We start from the raw sequence: 22,428 nt of genomic DNA on the forward strand, positions 1-22,428 counted from the left end.
TGAGGAATTGTCCAATGATTTGAATCTGGCAAAGAAAGTATTTAGTTCATTGGCAAAGCCTAGTTCATTATCTGTCACAAATAGGTTTGGTTGGGGATGACATTCCTGTCATAGATTTCATAGTGTCCCACGCCTTTTTGTGATTATTGGTATTAAACGCATCCTCCAGTCGTTGTCTATGTGCCAATTTTGCCTGCCTCATTTTAGTTTTTAGCTTTTTTTCTGTCAGTTTAAGTGCACCGAAATCTTTGTTTATGAAAGCTGTTTTCTTTTCATTTATTACCTCTTTTATATCCTTGGTCACATATGATTTATTGTTTGGGTAGATTGTTATCTCCTTTGTAGGAACAACCATCTGTACACAAAAATTAATATATCATTTGGAACTGTGGTAACTTCATCCAATGAAGTCATTTCAAATATAAAACATAGTCGCCTTGGATTTTTTTTTCAGTTTCTCATTCTGCACTTGACTTGTCCTCTCCCAATTATTTTTTGCAAGGATTTAACTGAATCTGTCAGCTTCCACACAAAAAAAGATTTTAAAGGCCCAGTGTGTAAAATTTTAAGCAAACCTGGTGTCTTAGGAAGCCCGTTTCGACAGTGTATTTTGTGTTTAGGGCATCTGTCAGACCGTTCTAAGGTAGAAAAAAAAAAAAAACATCACTTCTATTGTACTCCGAGTATACACTTTTATTAATTTATTTGTGGGCTGAATGTTATTATTTTATTTCTTGCTCCTTAAAAAGCAACACAAGTCATTAGGGTATTTGAAAATAATGAGTCTCAGTGGGGGCGACACGGTGGCGCAGTGGTTAGCGCTGCCGCCTCACAGCAAGAAGGTTGTGAGTTCTATTCCGGGCCTGGGACCTTTCTGTGTGGAGTTTGCATGTTCTCCCCGTGTCTGCGTGGGTTCTCTTCAGGGTCTCTGGCTTCCTCCCACACTCCAAAACCATGCATGCGAGGTCAATTGAACGCTCTGAATTGTCCGTAGGTGTGCGTGTGAGTGTGCGTGTGAGTGTGCGTGTGAGTGTGCGTGTGAGTGTGCGTGTGCGTGTGAGTGTGAGTGTGAGTGTGAATGGTTGTCTGTTTTTATGTGGGCCTGCGATGAACTGGCAACTCGTCCAGGGTGTCACCCTGCCTTCGCCCTATGACAGCTGGGATAGGCTCCAGCAGACCCCCGTGACCCTGAGCTGAGTAACCGGGTATGGAAGATGAATGAATGAATGAGTCTCAGTGTTTAACAGATTAGTGAAATTCCCAAATTTTGAACTGAGCTGTGTGAACAAACCACAGGCAAAAAAAGAGAGAGAGAAAAAGCATGTCACAGCATGTGGAAGAAAACTGAGGACTGTCTCACAGATTGAGACAAACAACTGCGTTATCCCGCCCCCTTGAAAAAAATAAGCAAAAAAGCAAAGAAAAGAACGCATGATTGTGAAATGCAGGGCACTCGCACAACTTTCAGCCAAAACCCAAAGCCCCTCCGGTCCAGGCAGCAAACAAACGGTAGGAGTGAGACACAGATACTGATTGTTTTTTGTATATTTATCTAATGTTTTATCAAAAAGTGCACAGAGCCACTATGCAGTGATACATTTTATTACTAATACTCTTCCGTGTTTTTCCTTTTTATTTAATAAAGTGAACAATACAATAAAATAATAAACACTTTACATTTTCCTGTTAACATTTAATAATTGAGACGTGTTCTCTCTATCGAGTGCAGTTCCGCTCCCATGCGTGCCGTGCCAAACGCTTTAATTTCCTGCTGGGCATCTGTCACCTATAAGTACTGCAGCAGTGCATTAAACCCTTTAAAAGCAGCACTAAACCACACTCCCTCCACGTGCTCCTGCTCTTCCTCTTTCCTTATCCCCACTCGGTACCAAATGTTTCTTCTAGCAAATTATGTAATCCCCACTGATTCCCTCCATCTCACTCCGCTCTTCACCGGCAGTGTCCTCGCCGTCCTCCTTCTGTTTTTCTCCGTCTTCATCCTCGTTGATGTGTTTTAACATGTCTTCAGTCATCATATCGCTAATCTGGGCCACATCTGTACACACTGCACTGACGTGTGTCAGAGACATTCTCATAAAGTTCCTGCTGAATCCTGGAAGTCTTGGCTCGAGGTCTTAAAGTTGAGATAAGAAAACTCAATATGTGACGATAGAATTTAAAGGCCTGGGTTGAGTTGTGAAATCCACACTTTCCATGGCAGACTTTGGGAATCCAGCTCATTCATCTTGTCTGCATGATTTCATTTCTTTGACGCCCTCAACAAGTCATTTTTTTTTCTTATAAAAAAGATAGAGGCATGGGAGGCATGAAGGCAGTAATCCAAGGAGCTCTGAACACAAACACAATCCACACACCACAGACCATACAAAAACACAGAAACAACAGTTGCTGCTCCCGCGGTTAGTGTGTGAACTAGTGGCAGTTTATTAGAAGATTAAAACATAGAAAGATGAATGGATTAAAAAAAGGATGGCTGACTCAAGGCTGGTTTAGCACGAGTCCTAGCTGAGCAAGGCTGCTATTCTCATGTGGTCAGTTTGCTTGAATGTGGCAGGCAGATTGTCACTTTCCAAGTCTTTGCCTTTTCCTTCAATCAGCTTTTATTTTTTATTTTTTTATTTGAGTTTTGCAGCGCTTCTTTTGCCATTTGGTTTTCCTTGAGATGTGGAGAATACCTGGTGTAGAAACTAAGCGCGAAAATGGCAGATGATGTAAAACGTGTCATTATAAATTCAAACTGGGCAGGACAAACATCCAATATGATTTGACCGTTACAAGTGTTTGACAGAGGAATTTCTCCTTTATAGTAGAGCTAAAACTACAGTTGCTACTCTTGCTTAAAACACACTTTCACAGCCAAAAGGGGAATTTAAACGTTTTTGTTTCACATCTGTAGGACTGGAGTGTGAAACTGGGTTTGCGCCACCTTACGATGACAATACCTCCCTTGCCTCTCTCGTCTTTGTCCTGTCTGACTCATAATTCGGTGAGCTTTTTCTAGTGTCACTGCATCCCTTTATTGCGACAGTGTACACAGAGGAATATGTGAATAAAGAGAGTGTTGGGAGCGAGAGAGGGGTTCAGGGTGTAGAGGAAGATTATCTGCTGTTAGTGAATGGCGGTGAGAAAAGTGGAGCTCTGTATGTCAGTGTGACCCGTTACGGTCTAATCCTGCTTTGTCTCTATATTCTGAGTCTCCACTCTCTGATATGCTCTACAAATTACAATTACCTCCACAGTAATCCTACACTGCCGTGGCCTATATTACACCTCAGCCTCGCTACCTTTTTTTCTCTTTCTCTGTATGTGTATGCGTGTTGTGTGAGCGCGCGCATGCACATGCACGCTTGTGTTCCAATTCAATGTGATTGAACCAGACAGTTGTTATGAATGTGTCAATGAAAGTGGCTGTCACATGGTAAATCCAATCACTCAGAGAGGCGGCCCCGTTTTCAACACTTCATATTGAAGGTTTTGATCTCAAGACCAGTCAAGCATATGACTGGTCTAGTGGTGTACTGCCCTCTGGTGCTTGGAGTTTGAATTTCATATTCCACTGTCTTCCACCAATTCCAAAAGCAATTTGGTTTGAAGCAATTTAAAAGGCAGCTTTATTTTAGGCCACACAAACAGTTACAATGATAATGAGATCATATTACTCAACTTACACTCAAAAAAGGGTTAAACTATGTTGCAAGGCGCAGAGGGCCCAGGCGGGCTTCGACCCCAGACTCCTGGGTAATGGCCATGCACGCTTAACCATTCGGGCAAAGGGATATCCCCTTGGCCAAGTAGCCAGGGCGCATTATCTATTGGACGCATAGTGACAGGACCGCCACTGTCACAACTATACAATTAAATAAAATAATAGGCAGAGTCATGTTAGTTTGTGAAAGATTTACTTTTTGATACTGAAGTTACATAAACCTGTTGGCAGTATATGCACAACAAAACAAAATTCAACAAAAACGTAGCAGTAAACAAATAAACACAGAAAGTTATAAAAAGAAAGTCAAAATTCTTTCAACAAAGATGGCAACATGTTGAATAGCTGTGGTGTGTCTACTTTTTATTGGCAAGCTTGAACCTAAGTGAGGTTTAAGAAGGACCCTCTCAATAAAAATAAAACAAAACATGCTAACCAGTTCCAGACGCTAGATTTCAAATCTCCTTTGACAACGCCATCGGTCCTCCATCTTCCCATTCTTTCCTCCACCTCAGTTTCCAACCTCAAGGACAAGGGTCGGTTTTCCGCGGCCCTGGAGCCACATGTGGCTCTTCTGCGCCTCTGCAGAGGCTCCCTTTAGCGTTGAAAAACAAAGCAAAACAAAACAACAACCTAATAACATGGAAATACATTTAAGCCATTTTATGGCCTCATTTACAAGGAGAGGACATTTTTTGAAACCGAGCGTGTAAAGAAAAGCGAGAGAGAGATAGGAGACGAAGTTGAACTTCTGCTTTGAGTTACTTACTTACTATCTCCGCCATCTTTATATCCTATCCACAGAAGTGTATGTGCTAATGATATGCAGGCGCAGAAACACCCAGAAATGTGTCACCCGATGAGTCAGAAGCGCAAATTGCACTCCGATAACCCTGCTGCATTTTGCGACCTGAATATCAGATATTGTAACATTGGTCCAAACGACAATCACCGTTTGATTTCCAAAGGAATACTTTATTTTTATTGCTGCCAAATAACATGCGCATTGGCTTTCTCCCCGAACTCACGCCGAGAGAAAGTTGCAAAAATCCCCACAGCCTCGGCTCCGGCTCCGGGTGAATGTTATTTGATGGCAGATGGAGCGAGATGGCTCTTTTAATAGTGAAGGTTGCCGACCGCTGCTCTAGGAAATCGGGGATGCGCACAAACCATTAGGTGACCCCGACGTCCCCAGGCCGGCTTCCCGGCTGCATTTACGCTTCATGTGCCCCTTGAGACTCCTCCCTGTGACCATCAGCAGCCCCCCTCCCTCCTCCACTAGACCGTCAAACACGGTTCCCACGCTCTGCCGTATTCTTACGCAGAAGTTGGGGCAGCTGAAAGCGTACAGGATGGGGTTCAGCACCGGGTTTAAGAACGCAAAGGTTGTAGCTATCGGGAGTCCCACCTCTACCAGGTCGAGGTTCGTGATGGAGAACTGCGCCGTCACTTCGAGGATGCAGAAGATGTGGTAGGGAGCCCAGCACAGCACAAAGGCTGCGATGACAAACGTCACCATCCTGGTGAAACTTTTGGACAGAGGACTTGGACGGGCGTGACTCGGCGAGGGCGGGGGTTGTGACGGGGACGGAGTGGGCGACAAAGACTTGAGACAGATTTTCACGCTTTTCATGGTGGGAGGGGTTTTCGTTGGCGCTCCGCTTTCATTTAACAAGAGCACGTCAGCGGGTGTGCTGGCGTTCTGCATCCTCCTCCTGCTTCTGCTCCTCAGGGTGAGGCCAATGTGGACGTAGCTCCCAGCAATCACCATTAGGGGGAACAGAAATGCGAGGAGTAACTTGGAGACGGCTGTAGCCGTCTGCCTCACGTTGCAGTCTCTGAGAGTGTCGCCGGGGGTTGAATACAGGGCAAAGTTGTGGTAGCAAAGCTTCCTGCCGTCCCCTCTCACAGTCACCGAGCGATAAATGAAGTAAGGGATTGTGTTCATCGCTGCCCACAGCCAGCCCGCTGCGCACACCTTCCACGCTCCGGCCACGGTGCGGTGGTTCTGGCACCACACCGGTTTGGCCGCCAGGAGGCAGCGGTCCAGTGAAATGGCGGCAAGCAGGAAGGCGGACACGAACGTATTGAGGAAAAAGATGGAGGCCTGAGTTTTGCAGAGGGGGCTGCCCAGTTCCCAGCTGTGTGAGGAGTAAAAATAGTAGGTGAAGAGGGGCAGCGTCAGGGTGGCCAGGAAGTCGGACATGGCCAGGTTGAGCACCCAAACGGAAGCCACGGTGCGGTGCTGCAGCCGGAAGCCCACCACCCAAAGGATGAGTGCGTTCTCGAGGATCCCCAGGCAGGAGACCAGACCATGGAAGCCAACCACCAGCATGTTAGCCTCGGTGTTGTTGTTGAGGCTGTGGTTCGTCATGACCTGCAGCACGGGGCACAATGCCATGGTTGCGTTTGACATCAGCTCGCTGAGTGGAGGGTTGGGGAGAAAAAACAGATGGATATCTGATTGAAATCTGAGTTCAGTTAGTCACACGTTTAGTCTTGTTTGAGAGCGAAAGCCTTCTTTCCATTTAAGGTCAGCTGACAGACAGAATATCAACACTGCCAGTGTCTCTGACCGAAACGAGACGTCTGGTTTACGAATCGCTGTTGCTCAACTCGTAAAGCTATCTGATGCTAAGTGTGCCACAAAAAGCAATACCTAAGATAAGGTATGAATGCACAACAGTGTGGGAACTGCCGATAAGGAAACAACATTTTGAGGAACTATTACTTATCTTAAAATTATATCCTGCTCTTTAGCCTGCACAGCTGCACAACACACTCATGTTACACATCAATGCACACAAGCAACAAGCAATGAACATGCATCTTTTTTTCTTAAAATATGTATTATGTGAAACCCGCTGCCTAACTATGCAGGTGCAAGAATGTCACTTTTATGAGTGGACATTTGTCGTGAATCAAATAAGAAAATAAACAAAAGAAGTGTGTGACCAGTCTCTCTAGAGTGTTGGTTTGTAAAGAACAATGTGCCAAAGCTTGTTCGTGTGGTCTGACAACATACCAACAACCGCAAATACTTTGTTAAGCGCCGCAGATGACTCATGCTGTACACTGTTCAGTGGATTACTGTTTGTTTTAGTGTCAATCAGCCTGATATTAACTGAGATGAAAACTTTGCATAAATTATGACCGTCTACCCTGCACGCTGAGTGTGATTTATTCATACCTTTGAGTAAATAACTGGTCTCTATCGATACAAAGGCCATTTTAGTCAGCAATCACATGGTTCCAGTGTTTCCGTGTCCCTCTATGTTCTCTGCCAGTAACACAATGTGCTAGAGAGCAGATTTGTTTGATATATGCCAACATGTTGGACTGGATTGTTTGCAGTGGCTGTAAATTACAGTAATCCACTGATGACCCTGCCAACTGTTGAGTGATTTCAAGTGTGAGACATGAACTTTTTTTTCTATATATTTTTTTTTAACTGCCTGTGTAATTCCTTATGAAACCATTTTTAAGTCACTTTGTGTAGGGCCAAATACTTGTGTACCAGAATTAGCCCTGTTAAAGATGTGGTACATCCAATAATGGCTTGATGTATTGGAAGAACACAGTCATGGAGAACAGACTTAGTCACAGCTATGCAGGCTGGATCGCTGAGCTAAACACAACTCCGTGTCTGAACACGAACACAGACACATGAGCAACGCTATCTACGAAAGCACTGATGTCACCCCAAGTTGCATAAAGGTGGTTGACTGGCGTCGTCGTGCGTACATGAAATTCTTCAGATGTAAGTGGTTGGATTGCCGCCTGCAACCTGAAGCTAAGCTCAGTGCAGCACCTCACCGCTACCGTTGATTGGTGCTGGGACTGATTTCAGTGCCTTATACAGACCAGAGGAAGACTGGTTATGTTGATAATACTGCAGCTGTCCCTCACATGCACCTTTGCTTGCTGCTGCGTTTGATTTTCCCACTTGAACCAAGTAAACGGGCAAACTAATATTTGGTCTGCTCACATTTAGAAGAATCAGGCAAATGGAACGATATATTAGAAACTGCATTGTAAAAAGGCTACCTCCAGAATTACTGAGGGGGAGTGAGCAAGGCCGTAAACACTAGAAAATTAAAGTAAATCAACAAGGTGGGATTTATTGCAAAGCTGTCATTTCCAACTTACCAGATTTAGTTGCAAATGTTTGGTAATGAAGTGAAAACAGAGAGTACAGTCTTAGAGTTTAATGCACATCTTTCAATAGACATGACTTCTACCTTCTGTGTATCAGCTGGTTTTCTTACACTGATTGAGCAAACCTCTGCAGCAGCAAGAGACTTTTTAGTGAATTGCAAAGCTGCATATAATATGCAGGTGCATACAAATATAATTCATATAACATATCTATTCTGAGAGCACTGTGGCAACACTTAAAACTATAACTAATCACAAGAAAAATTTTCGAAGTATCTTTAGGCCGTACAACAATAAATTACTACTAACAAGAACAATTAGGTAGCCTTACAGGTCAACACTATGGTAACATGCATAGATGTCTTGTAATAGCTATTCTAAAGCCGAGAGTCTGATATATGTAGGATCAATTCAATTCACAACCAGAGGATGAGCAATACTCACTTGGATCCTCAGTCAAGTCCAGGCAGAAGCAACAGAGTCGGTTGTCGTCCTCGCAATTACAGTCTGTGTTGCTCTTTGTCTTCTTTGCACTGCCTGACTCTCATCTTCTGCCGTTATAGGGGAAACACGTGAGACACGACTGGACGAGTCTCCACCCCTTCAAACCTGTCACCTTCCTCAACGGTGCAGTCTCACACATTTCCAAAGGAGGGCAGTGTGTGTGCGTGTGTGTGCGTGTGTGTGTGTGCGTGTGTTGTGTGTGTGTGTGTGTGTGTTGTTTACGCATGCGCGCAAACTTTGAACAGTTGAACTGTTGGCTATGAAGAAGTGCAGCGAGCCTGACGTTGACTATTGTTATTTTTCCAAAGGCCATTAACAAAACCCCCAGGACCCCTACCCCAGCCCTCTCCTCACACACACACACACACACACACACACACACACACACACACACACACACACACACTAAATTGGTGATATGACAAACTACATTTCTGACACTATTACTAATTAAAGGGAAGAACATAACTCAAAAATCATACCAAAGGTCAGGATGAAAAACGAACAAAACTTAAACATTTTCATAACCAAAATACATTAAAATGCTCCCACCTCCCACCATCTTCAGCTGCTTAACATTTACTTAACATAACTTTTTTTTGTGTGTTCCAGATTAATCATGATGCCAATGCTGGGCTTTGCCCTGCTCACTTTAACATTATCAAGATGCACAGAGGCCTTTGTCCCCATTGGCGGGGGCACTTCAACCCATATTAGCATCACAGGAACGGCTCTGCTGGAGATAGTGAGGGAGACGTGTCGTGATGTTGTGGAAGATAGTGGTCATGAGTTTGAGCCAACGGTAAGATGCAAGATTCTCACAGAATACAAAGAACAAACATCGCCACACCAACAGATGTGCACTATATTATTCAGGGTTGCTGCAACATCATTGGCAGCATTAAATATGAAAAACAAAATTAACATTAAAGTTGCTTTTAATACCCACTGAGATACTTTTGCTTTACTTCTTATGAATTTACATTCTAGCTTAGTTAAATTTCTAAATCAGATCTGAGAATTTGCTCCGAGCGGTTTCTATTTTTGTTTTCTAAGCTTTTAATTATTTAGCTTTTTATGTACCGCCATTCTACTAAAGGGTCCATCCCCCGAGGAGTTGGTCTCGGCCTGTCTCGGCCCCACAGCAACAGGTGAAGTGTCTGGTGCCAAGTTTCACACAGCTCTACAGGAAATTTATTCTCAGAATGGACTGGTAGACCGAGATTTTGCTGACAGGTTGGTCAGCTGGTACATCAGTCAATGCCATTTGTGTGGCCTACTACTGTACTATCTTCTATGCCAGGTAACAACAAAATATCTTTCAGTGCTCCACATCACTTTAACTCCGAGGCCTTCATTGAAGGACGAGCCCTGATCACCCAGGGCCTGGGAGTCATTAAGGCTAACATCAAAGAGGAGAACTTCCAGGCTGCCAGGGAAACACTGGGGAGAGTCCTCCATACATTACAGGTAAGAACATCAGAGTGAAGGAAATGGGTAAAGCCTGATTAAAGGGAAAGTTTGTCAAAATTACACAGATGTTCTCTGATATGAAGTGATTTTTTTAAAAAAAATCCATCTTAATTTTGGAATAAATTCTGAGCTTATTTCCTACAACACTATCACACGGCGCTATTAGAAATCTGAATCTGACAGTGCGAGAGAAGAACATGCTGTGGCAAACAGTCATGAATGTATATTTAATAAAAAAAAATGGTTTGTGAAGGTCAGATATAAATGGGATATAACATACTGAAAGTTCATGCCATGTTGTGTGCAGAATATGGACATGATGATGTCATAGCTCCATATCATTCTCTGTTCTTATCAGGACTTCTACAGCCACAGTAACTGGGTGGAGCTGGGATACACTGACACGTACATCAACCTCATTAGGCCTGATCTGCCTCTGGAAAACATGGCAGGTTTGTGAGCATCAAGTAATTGCTACTACTGTGTAATTGCCACCACTCAACACAGTTACTTGGTCTCTGTTGACGGCCTGTATGCCTGGTAACACAAGTCTCATCCTGCAGTGCTGTGCTTTCTCCACTCTGATTGTATATGTTCAACTGCTTTTGTGCTTGCATAGATGCTGAAACAGCCACTTGTAGCGACTGTGCCAGTGGCAATTGCCCCAATCCCATCCTCCCAAACATCCTGGCGGAGCAGATGCTGACGTCAGGCTACATGGGAATCTTCTCTGATGAAAAGCCCCAAGGTATCAATGGCAAACACTGCTGTCTTTCCACTGAATCATATTTCTCACCAAATACTGATTTTAAAATACTGATAGATTGCATTCAAATTTGTTTCTGCTGAGTACTGCTCTGTACCGTCTGTGAAGGTTCTCAGTCGTTGAGGTCATCGTAGTCTTGAAGATTAATTTAAAGGCAACCAAAAACCAGACCAGTTGCCTTTCATTTAATCTCACTGAAATGCTAATAAGCGCTGCTGTGAATGGTGAATATTGACCCGTTTCCTCTGTCCTGCACCAGGAAAATGCAGCCATGGAGGTGCAGGTGACATGACCAGCACAGTAATTCCTCGTGGAGGCATCAGCAAAGATGAGCGCCATGCAGATAATGGGGCATTCCACAGTCTAGCAGTGAATCTAGCTATAACTGCCACCGAAGAGCTTCTGGAGGACATTCGTGCAGCTGTTGGGCACAATGGATTTCTCAGGTATCTTGTTTGGATACAAAAACCTGCCCTGCTTTATGACCCAATTGTTCATATTTGCATCAACTGTCCCTTGCTGTCATTTTTTCACAGATTGGTTGGGATAGCCCGCTCCTCTGTTGTGTGCTTTGTGATTGACACCACTGGCAGTATGGGAGACGACATCGCTGAAGCTCGCGAAGTCATTAATGAAATCATTGACAGCAAAAAGGGAACACAGGATGAGCCATCTGAATATATCCTCGTGCCCTTTAATGACCCAGGTAAGAAAAATACTTTAGATTTATCATCATGTTGTGGAAAATGTTGTTTGAATGATCAATGTGCAGCCAACAACACCTGAATGCTCCTCATCATTCTCTGTGATTTATATGCAGAGTTTGGACCTCTATACAGGACAACAGATGCTGAGGAGATTAAAAAGAAAATTGCTGATATCAAACCAGACGGAGGAGGCGATGCACCTGAGATGAGCCTATCAGGCCTCCAGGTACAAACTATAAAGAATAATATTGTTAGATTTATGGTAACTCCACTCAACAAACAAACAAAAAAACACATTAAGATGACAAAGTTTGTGTTTGTTGCAGTTGGCTCTCACTGGTGCTCCCAAGTATTCTAGCATCTATGTTTTTACTGATGCTCAAGCGAAAGACATTCATCTCAAGGACACTGTTATTGCTCTAATGAGGACCACCAAGTCAGTGGTAAATATTATCCGATATCTTCAAAATCACTGTCATCAAGCTTACTGCCTGCCTCCCCCTCCCACCAGGCCCTCCCCCAATTTATTCAATTTATCTTTTAACGTTAGGGACTAGGAAGTACAATCTGTCTGTCTATACATTTCTGCAGGTGTCCTTCTTCCTGACCAGCATATTTGGTAGACGCCGACGTTCCCTCAGTATTGGCAGGCTTCAGGATTACAAAGACATGGCTTTGGCCTCTGGAGGCCAGGTCATTCAGGTGTCGAAAGGTCAGCTGCCTCAGGCCACAGACATCATCCTTGACACATCCACGTCAGCTTTGGTAGGACTGTTTTTTTTTCATATTTTAATTTTATAAATCAGTACCAAAAATAGAAACCAACATTACCCTTGGTGTTCAGGTAACAGTTCTTCAGCGAGACAGGAACCCTGGGAAAGAAGAGACCTTCCCCTTCTTGCTGGATGAATCTCTGAAAAATGTAACCATCTACATCACAGGAACATCAATTGCTTTCACCCTAACCAACCCTGCAGGTAGAAAATCACTATTGCGTTGAAACAAACAAAAACAAAAACAACTAGACACTCAATTCAAATATGCTTACCGGTTTTATCTCAGGTGTGAGCCAAGGCCACAACCAGGCCAGTGGTGATCTGGGGACAATACAAACTGTGGGCAACCTCAGAAGAATTCGTCTCAGATCTGACCGGCAGTCAGGAAAATGGCAAATCAACATAAATTCAGGGCAACCCTACACTCTGAAGATCACAGGTGAGATTGGGCTAGTGTGGTTTGTAGCAGGGACTGGACAAAAGGCTATCATTACTTTATTATAAAATATGATTCATATTTTGTGTCCTAAAATACCAATAAATTGCCAAACTAAAACGTGAAAAAATACTGAGTGGGTTGGCTGTTCTCACACTCCTTGCTGACAAATTTCCTGGAATGCAGCGTTTTCATTTGCATTCATAATTAATGATGATAAAAAAAACATAAATGATTCTTATGTGTCAGCCAAGTCAGTGTATTTTCACATCATTCTGCTGATTGAGTACCCAGGAGCCTGGTACTCTGCTAATGCTTCAGAATGTATAAACCTTCCCATTGTATTTCTTTTCTGGAAACACTACAAATTCATTTGCCAAAAATAACAAATTAATTAGAATTTAGAATGCAGCCTGAAATTGATGGTATCACTTCCTACTTGGCTACTTATTGTGTGTATGCATTATCCAAGTTGTCATTACGCTAACCTGGAAATTTCCCTTCAGTGTTTTTACATGTGGGTAGAGAAAATGCTTAAGACTGCAAAACAACTAGGAAGCCTGCTTTTACTTCTGTGATTATTTTTCACATTAGGAGAAATGCACAGTGCAGTTCTTATCAAGGATAAACTCTGTCAAAGGTTGAAAATTACTATTATAAGTTAAGATCTAAACTAAAGTGTAAAAAAAATGTTTTTTGTTAGATTTTATATTTTCATTTTCCTTCTTTCTGGCCACCGCATACAAACCGTTTCCATCTATTGTGGAAGGGTTGTGCTCAGACTTGTTGACTCAGAAGTAAGACCCCCAGATCAGCTACTTTTCAGCGTTGACTCACTCCAAGTGTTTATTTGTTCTTTCCAGGACAGAGCATGATTACCTTTATCTATGACTTTGTGGAACGCTTTGAAGGGCCCCACTCCAGTTATGCAGTCATCAGCGGGCGTCCACTCTCAGGTTTAGTACATCGTGTATAGCAAAGTTCATTCTTGGTATAGACAAATGCATAACGACTGCTGGTGAACAGCACAGCCACACAAGATTCTCATTGCTTGTGTAACTTTTACCACAATTAACTTCTTTGCTTTGAAAACCCATAGGTCAACCTGTCATGGTGATGCTCTCAATAATTGGAAGGAGAGGTCCATCCTCCCTGGACATCAGTGATGTTGGCTTAGTAATTGTATCTGGCCCTGAAACAGTTAGCAAAAGCAAAATTACTGACATGGGCAATGGAGAACTCTTGGTAACTGTGGATGCAGTTCCGGCTGGGGAATTTGTCTTGTCTCTGAAAGGGACTGAAAGAATATCAAACACTGAATTCCAAAGGCAATCAACAACCCAGATGTCCATCTCCAAAGTCAATGTCCAGGTTGGTCTCTTGGTTGATATTTTGCATATGTAGATGCTTAGATCATATGCGGACATCTCATAAGGTGATTTTTCGCTTTACATATGTATAAAAAAAACAAAGGCTAAATTGTCCCCCCCCCCTTTTCAATTTCCCACTAGGCTGCAGTTAAGAGCAATCTTGAACCAGGAAAAGCTTTCACGCTTCCGTTCACTGTCTTCACAACAGGCTCTGGTGGTGAATATACAATTAATGCCAAAAATGACGAAGATTTTATTATGGATTACCAGAAAAGGTGAGTAGAAACATGTAGAACAAGTTACCTTGTATATATATATATGTATGTATATATATATATATATATATATATATATATATATATATATATATATATATATATATATATATATATATATATATATATATATATATTTATATATATATATATATATACATATATATATATGTATATATATATATATATATATATATATATATATATATATATATACATATGTATATATATATATATATATACATATATATATATAAATATATATATATATATATATACATATATATACATATATTCATATATATGTATATATACATATATATATATATATATATGTATATATATATATATATATATATATACATATATATATGTATGTTTGCATATACATATACACACACATACATATATATAAATATATATATATATATATATATACATATACATATATATTATTTGCATATATATCTATGTATATAATAATAGTAATAATAATAATAATAATAATAATAATAATAATAATAAAAACACTTTATTTGTACAGCACTAAATCACAACCAATGCCGTCTCAAAGCGCTTTATACAATCAGAGAGAACCAACCGAGCCCCCGGAGCAAGCAAGATGTGGCTGGGAAAAACTCCCCAGTGGGAAGAAACCTAGGGCAGAACCAGACTCCAGAGGGCCATCATCTGCCTATGAGTAGTTGGGGTGAAATACAATAATAGAGGAGAGACAGAGAAAGAGAGAAAGGAGCAGAGTGAGCCAGGGTGGCAGACAGGACAGAGTGAAAAACAGATACACCAACCAGCCATTCACAAAATGGATATAGATATAAAGAATAGGAAATAATTCTGCTGTCCTCGTGGGCTGTAATTGTCCATACTTTGGAAGGCAAGAGCCTAGCTCGATGAACAATCTGCCGATAGGACAAGTCCAGGTCTTAGGCGTGGTGGTGGGACAAAGCGATGACACCAAGACCCCCAGGACAGCACAATCCAGCTCCTGGCTCAGTGGTCAGACAGAGAGACTGCAGCAGTATCATGCATATCGAGCATACTGTACAAAGCATAATGAGAGCTAGTTTGGACAGAGTAGATAGAGTCAAAGATTGATTGGGTGAGGAGAGTGATAGAAGCTCCGCCTGCACAGAGCAACGATCCCTGAAATGGGAGCAAAAGATCTCCCTCCACGGCATAAGCCAACGGCAGCTTAACTGACAGTGGATGGAATCTAACTATAAGCTTTAAGAAAAAGAAAAGTCTTAAGTCTACTCCTAAATAAACTAACTGTGTCTGCCCCCCTCACCGAGGCTGGAAGATGATTCCAAAATAAAGGTGCCAGGAAACTGAAACACCTACCTCCTGACCTAACTCTAGAAATTTTTGGGATAACAAAAAGACCTGAATCCTCAGAGCGAAGGGCTCTTGGAGGATGATAAAGTTCAATTAGTTCCCTAATATAAGAAGGAGCCTGAGAATGAAGAGCTTTGTAAGTTAAAACTAGAATCTTAAATTCAATTCTAAATTTGACTGGCAGCCAATGCAAGGAAGCTAATATTGGAGTAATATGCTGCCTCCTTCTAGTTCCGGGTAACAATCGTGCCGCAGAGTTTTGGATTAACTGTAATGTCCTAAGGGATGAATTTGGGCATCCTGCTAGTACCGAGTTACAGTAATCTAGCCTAGACATAACAAAAGCATGGATTATTTTTTCTGCGTCTTTGAAGGACAAAAAACCTCGAATTTTGGCAATGTTTCTTAAGTGGAAGAAAGCTGACCTCCCTACATTCTGTATATGAGAATTAAAGGTCAGGTCCTGATCAAAAGTGACTCCAATGTTCATCACAGTAGAACTGGGTGTAGTACCAAATAAGACCACCTTGTCCATCAAAGGCTCTGTCCCTACTCTCTCGCGATCCAAATACAATGACCTCAGTTTTGTCGGTATTAAGCAACAGGAAATTCTGTGTCATCCAAGTTTTGACATCACGAAGACAAGATTCCAATTTGGCCAACTGATGAGCCTCATTTGCCTCAAAAGACAAGTACAGCTGTGTGTCATCTGCGTAAGAATGGAAACTGATGTTATGCTTTCTAATGATGTCAACAAGAGGTGACATGTAGATGTTAAAGAGGAGTGGCCCAAGTACAGATCCTTGCGGGACACCATGACTAACCCTCCTACGTTCTGATGAATGATTATGAACATGAACAAACTGAAAACGGTCAGACAAGTAAGATCCAAACCAGTCCAAGACCCGATCCTTGATGCCAATAGCATCTTCTAATCTCCTAAGAAGAATGATTTGATCAACTGTATCAAATGCTGCACTGAGATCTAGGAGGACCAGAACAGAGAGAAGACCTCTGTCAGATGCACACAAGAGATCATTACTTACCTTAAGCAATGCAGTTTCAGTGCTGTGACCAACTCTGAAGCCTGACTGAAAAGCCTCAAGTAGATTGTTGTCGTTCAAGAAGTCCACAAGCTGCCTAGCAACAACTTTTTCTAAGATCTTAGAGAGAAACGGAAGATTCGAGATTGGCCTATATTTTGAAAGCACACTCGAGTCCAAATTGGGTTTTTTGATCAGAGGCTTGATTACAGCCACATTGAAAGCATGAGGGACAAAACCTGTTGATAGAGAATGATTGATTATTCTAAGAATGACACAACGAAGCAATGGGGAAACCTCTTTGAGAAGCCTGGTTGGAATTGGGTCCAAAAGACTAGTGGTCGACTTAGCAGAGGAGACAAGAGAATCAAGTTCAGAGAGTCCAACGTGCCGAAAACTCCCAAAGTAAACACTGGGGTTGCCATGTTGAGAAAGATCTGCCATGTGACCAGTGGAAGACAAAGAAGAAAAATAATTCCCAATCTCAGTTCTAATATCTTCTACTTTTTGCTGGAAAAAAAAAATCAAGAAATCATTGCTTGACAGGCCAATAGGGACGCAAGGCTCAACACAATGATGGCTCCTCGTCAGCTTAGCCGAAAGTGATCAGAAAGTGGTCAGACAAAAGGTCATTTCGGGGAAAGATTGTCAACTGCTCCAAGCCAAGTCCAAAAGTGAGCACAATATCCAAAGTATGACGATGCTTATGAGTTGGTACATTCACAACTTGAAGGAAGCCTAAGGAGTCGAGGATAGATTTGAAATGAGAACTCAGACTGTCACTCTCAATGTCAACGTGGATATTAAAATCCCCAATCACTATGATCTTATCTTTAGTCAATGCTAAAGTAGACAAAAACTCTAAGAAAGAAGAATATGGACCGGGGGGACGGTAGACAACCATGAATTCAACGGAATCTGCCTGTCTATCAGGTGACAGCAAAATAGACATCGTTAAACTCTCAAATGAACCATAAATAGATTGAGCCTTGAGATTGACTAACAAGTTGGAATTATAAATAGCTGCAACGCCACCTCCTCGACCACTATCACAAGCCTTATGAGTATTAGTAAGACTAGGAGGAGTGGCTTCATTAAGACTAAAATATTCATCTTGACGTAGCCATGTCTCTGTGAGGCCGAAAATATCAACATTATGTTCACTAATCAAATCATTAACTAAAATTGCCTTGGAATGTAGAGACCTAATCTTAAGAAGGCCACATTTCACCATTTTGTTTGTGGGAGACCCCGGAGCAACTTCCGACCGGGCCCCCTTATTTCTACAATCTATTCGAATTAGGTTACTATAATCGATTGGAGATTTGCACAGTATAAGAGGCTTGGAGGTGCGAGGGAACGACACAACTTCTATTGGAAAAGACTGGCCGGACTTCGAGGACTTACTAATGGCTGGGGACGGCAGTGAGAGAAGCCCAGAGTATCGTGTAGGACTACAACTCTGTTGCCTGGTCTCCACCCTGGAGCATCAGTGAGTGGAAGCTAAAATTTTAACTATATTGCTAGATAAGAGAGCTGCACCTTCCCGGGTGGGATGAATGCCGTCCCTCCTAACAAGACCAGGCTTGCCCCAGAAAGGCTTCCAGTTATCTACGAAGCCCATCGAGTTATTGGGACAGCACCCTGACAGCCAACGGTGAAAAGATGACATGAGGCTAAACATCTCATCGTTCCTAACATTTGGCAAGGGGCCAGTGAAAACTACTTTGTCCGACATGGTCTGAGTAAATGCGCACACCAAAGTTGCAGTTGTTTTCAAACAACACAGTTTTTTTTGTTAATGTCGTTGTTTTTTGCTGCTTTGAAGTGGGGCTGAAAGTTCTACAACCCACTGAATTTACTTTGGGGTTTAATGGTAGAAAGCAACACCAAAACACTTCAACTTAGATGTTACCAATTTTCTCACAGATGTTATTCTTACACATAAAACATCATGTCAACTTTAAAATTGTGTTTTTTATGTCTTGTCTATTATTCGATAACTAATATTTCATTTATGAGGACAACATATTGTTGCATGTAGTGTATGCTGCAATTTGTGTGAATGGGTCTTGCAAGTTCACATTTTTTTATGAAAAAAACCCCCCACAATTCTTGATGTTAGCGTACTAATTAAAGTTAAAGTGTGTTCACATGTAATGTGAAACCAAATCTTCAGTACTGTGCTGGCACATTGATATTTGGAGCCAACTCCTCAATCACTAGCACGGCTGTGGACTGGTTTGAGTCATGTTAAACAATTACCACTGTTTGTCTTCCCTGGCAGTCTTACAGTGACAACTGGAGAACGTGCAAACGCTACTTTAATCATCACTCCACCACCCAGCACACCTTCAGGAACAGATGTCACGCTGACTCTTGAAGCAAAGGCATCAAGTGGCGAAGACTCCAATTTTGTTGTTTTGAGATTTGCAGTTGTTACCAAGGTAAACACAGTAACCTCAGAGTACATACTGTTGTAGAGACTGAATCTCGAGAGCCAAGCATTTAATACGTGTTTACTTTGGGTTTTCTTATGGAGAAATTCATGCTGACTTTTTTAACTCCAATCTTGGATTTTCTCTCCAGTTGACTGATTTTGTTCCACCCGTCTGTAAAGTGGTTAACGTGGCTTCCAATGAATGCCCTCAAGATGTGTCTCTGTGCGGAAGCCACAACTGGGAGCTCACAGCCAACATTACAGATGAAAGTGGGATTGACAGTGTTTCGCTGCGCCAGGGCGGTGGAAACCTCACACACACGTTACTGGGTGCACCGGCTGTTCAAGTCAGTTACACAGCCTCTTGCTGCTCACCGATCCTTGATTTTTCAGCAGTGGATAAGGCTGGCAATGTGGGGAAGTGCTTTCACTCAATCGTAAGTAGCGATAGTCCTGTTTCTGCAATGTTGCTTCATACCTGTAGGATTGATGGAACTATTTTTTTCTTTTTTCAATTTTGCCTCTGTGCAGATCACAGATGACCTTCCACCCATGTGTGAAATTGTTAGTGTGAAGGCATTCAATTGTCCCAAAAATGCCTCTCAGTGTAACTCTCAGCATTGGGAGCTTAATGCCAACCTAACTGATGGAAAAGGAACTGGAATAAAGTCAATCTCACTGAGGGTGGGTGATGGTGACCTATCACACACCACCCTGAGTTCCCCTGTTGTTCAGGCCCACTACAATGCTTCCTGCTGCATCCAAAGTGTTGAATTTGTGGCTGTGGATAAACTTGGCAATGAGGGAAAGTGTTCCTACACTGTTGTAAGTTCCTTCACTTTCATTGCAATTTGCACTCCAGCAGTAAGCTGAATATTTATTTAAAACAATTTTCCTTGTTGTCCTATCATTCTAGGTTGCAGATGAAGCTCCTCCGGTTTTTGAACTCCTCAATGTGATGTCAGATGATTGCCCCATGGACATGTCTCAGTGTGAAACTCATCAGTGGGAGCTCACAGCCAACGTTGCTGATAGAAATGGGACAGGGATTGAGAAGGTGCTCTTAACTGTGGGCGACGGATACCTTAAACACACCTCCCTGAGTGATTCAGTGGTTCAACTTACATACAAAGCCTCCTGCTGTTCACTGGGTGTTGAAATCGTGGCAGTCGACCACTCTGGCAATGTAGGCACATTCCAGCATTCAGTTGTACCTTCTGCCAGCCCTCCTGCTTTGAGCTTGTCGTTGTCACTCTGGTTATGCTTGCTAATGTCAGCAGTCATAGGCCTTCTTTGAGGCCTGACACGCTCAGACATCTGGGTTAAGCACACATGTAAACGATGCAGCAATACAATTTTTTGACAAGTAAAACTTCATTCTGTGGCACTAATCCAGAGCTAGCACAATACTTGATTTTCCTACTCATGAAGTATGTCAAACATACCCTACTCAGCATTTTTTCTTCAAAACCAAATACACTGCATACTTTTGTAAACATTCTGCTCAGTAGAAAAAACAATCACTCTCAAACCCCACAAAATGACAAGAGGTGCAACTAATTAAAAAATGGCCAGCAACACTCAGTCCATCAAAAAAACATTTATCTCATTGGCAGACATCAAGATTCAAAAACGCGTTTCGACGATGACGTCTTCTTCATTGTGTATGATCATACAGGAAATTACATTAATTATGTAATCCTAATTAGATGTGCATTTTGTAAAGATCTCAAAGAATTTCAAAACTCAACATGACGTATTGGATTCCACACAACAAATCATTCCATAAACAAATACATCAAGAATCTGAGCAGATGTCATCACATTCTATTTTTGTTCACCACTTCAAGTTCATGCATTTATATTGTTGTTGAGTGTACATGGATTAACACGTAATGTTGCCATTCTTGGATGAACTGGTCAAGATGCAGTGCTAGATGCTCTGCTAGACACACAAGGTGGAACAGTGCAACATGGACACATCGCAGATTCTTTCAGTGGGTAAAACGGGTAACAGTCTAAACCTGCTACATTTGTGCTTCTTAAAAAACAACAAACAAACAAACAAACAAACACTGAAATTACTTTCAGTCGTACGAACAATACAAAAATTCAACTCTTTTCACAAAAATGTAATCCACCATAATTATAAAGAAAAGGAAACTGCAAGAACTGAGTATTGCCAGAAGAGCTCATCTTTAACATGTTACCACCATTTCTATTGTGCAATATAATACGATGCTACTATGACACATTTACTCAGAGGGTTTAAGCTATTCTATCTATATTGTTTGACCGCATAGCTACAATGCTTATCCGTGTGACACTGAACCGCATCTCTGCTAACTTGGCGCAACCCAAAGATTGTACATGTCGTCAATTAAAAGAACCAAACCAAAACATCACTTGTTGGCACAGTCATTATTTCTGACATTTTGGTGTGGGTGACTATAGCAGATGGATCAAAAATCACAGTATTGAAATGTTTTTTCAGGTACGCCGATTGTGCGAAATTCTTGGGACACTGAGGGCAGGAATATGGTTTCTCTACAGTGTGAATATATTTGTGGCTTTTAAGATTATTCAAGTCTAAAAACCCTTTCCCACAGAAAGAGCACCAGTGCCTTTTTTCCCCACTAGGTCTGCGTAAATGTATATTTAAATTTACTTGTCTGTTGAATTTCTTCTCACACAGGTTGCAATGGAACGGTTTCTCCCCAGTGTGCATACGTATGTGGGCCTCTGCATCTAATTTTGTGAAGCATCCTTTGTTGCAGATCTGACATACAAAAGGTCAAACATGGTTGTTCTTTTCGGAAAAAATCTGAATTAATTTGGAGCCCTTCAAAGAAATAAAAGCAGCAGCATTTATTTCAACAATTACCATGAGTTGTGATACTTTTAGTGGTTGTACCTTTTCGACCCGCTCGAGTTTCTCTACAAAGTCATCTTTACCTCTTTTAACTGAGGCACTTTCTTTTGGTTTTCCAGACCGTCTTGAGTATTAATTAATACAACCTATCTATTCTGAGAGCAGTGTGGCAACACTTAAAACTATATCTAATAACAAGATAATTTTTCGAAGAATCTTCAAGCCGTCATGAAGTAGCTGCAAATTACTATTAATAATAACAATTAAATCAAATCAAATCAAACTTTATTTATATAGCACTTTTCATGCATGAAACGAATGATAAATCAGTTAAAAACCAGATTAAAATTAAAATGTCGTAAAAAAAAAATAAAAAAATAAAAATGAAATAAATAAATAAATAAATAAAATAAATCAGTTAGAAGTAAAATTAAAAAGGTGCGTCTTGAGCTTTCTTTTAAAAATATCAACAGTCTCTGCGGCCCTGAGCTTCTCTGGCAGGCTGTTCCACCGATACGTGCCATAATG

General features: G+C 41.6%; 2 protein-coding genes across 3 annotated transcripts; one reads left to right on the forward strand and one right to left on the reverse strand.

Moving 5' to 3' along the window:
- The first annotated feature begins 1,354 nt into the window (after nt 1–1,354).
- Nucleotides 1,355–21,404, forward strand: LOC142895676 (von Willebrand factor A domain-containing protein 7-like). Its single transcript, XM_076036896.1, has 20 exons — nt 1,355–1,509; nt 9,002–9,191; nt 9,489–9,625; nt 9,715–9,859; nt 10,221–10,314; nt 10,482–10,610; nt 10,888–11,074; nt 11,165–11,334; nt 11,449–11,561; nt 11,662–11,778; nt 11,927–12,100; nt 12,180–12,312; nt 12,398–12,550; nt 13,411–13,503; nt 13,647–13,918; nt 14,059–14,192; nt 18,876–19,035; nt 19,178–19,465; nt 19,560–19,853; nt 19,945–21,404. The coding sequence occupies exons 2-20, from the start codon at nt 9,009–9,011 to the stop codon at nt 20,323–20,325; spliced, it is 3,357 nt and encodes a 1,118-aa protein (XP_075893011.1). The 5' UTR covers nt 1,355–1,509; nt 9,002–9,008; the 3' UTR covers nt 20,326–21,404.
- On the reverse strand, nt 3,904–8,541 carry LOC142895684 (prostaglandin D2 receptor 2-like). Of its 2 annotated transcripts, none has more exons than XM_076036912.1 (2): nt 8,330–8,541; nt 3,904–6,150 (listed from the first exon to the last, which is right to left on the reverse strand). In XM_076036912.1, the coding sequence occupies exon 2, from the start codon at nt 6,141–6,143 to the stop codon at nt 4,872–4,874; it is 1,272 nt and encodes a 423-aa protein (XP_075893027.1). In that variant the 5' UTR covers nt 6,144–6,150; nt 8,330–8,541; the 3' UTR covers nt 3,904–4,871. The 2 variants fall into 2 exon arrangements, with proteins under 2 accessions (XP_075893027.1, XP_075893021.1); XM_076036906.1 differs by lacking the exon at nt 8,330–8,541 and adding an exon at nt 7,877–7,898.
- Nucleotides 21,405–22,428: the final 1,024 nt, after the last annotated feature.

This window comes from Nelusetta ayraudi, unplaced genomic scaffold (assembly GCF_046127955.1).
Source record: "Nelusetta ayraudi isolate G7.1 ecotype Tasmania unplaced genomic scaffold, CSIRO-AGI_Nayr_v1 ptg000004l, whole genome shotgun sequence".
Taxonomy (NCBI): domain Eukaryota; kingdom Metazoa; phylum Chordata; class Actinopteri; order Tetraodontiformes; family Monacanthidae; genus Nelusetta; species Nelusetta ayraudi.

Coding starts and splice junctions, on each gene's coding strand:
- LOC142895676 (XM_076036896.1), top strand. CDS start 9,009: ATGATGCCAATGCTGGGCTTTGCCCTGCTCACTTTAACATTATCAAGA. Junction 11,335..11,448: donor CGTGCCCTTTAATGACCCAG/GTAAGAAAAATA, acceptor ATTTATATGCAG/AGTTTGGACCTCTATACAGG. Junction 11,562..11,661: donor TGAGCCTATCAGGCCTCCAG/GTACAAACTATA, acceptor TGTTTGTTGCAG/TTGGCTCTCACTGGTGCTCC.
- LOC142895684 (XM_076036912.1), bottom strand. CDS start 6,143: ATGTCAAACGCAACCATGGCATTGTGCCCCGTGCTGCAGGTCATGACG.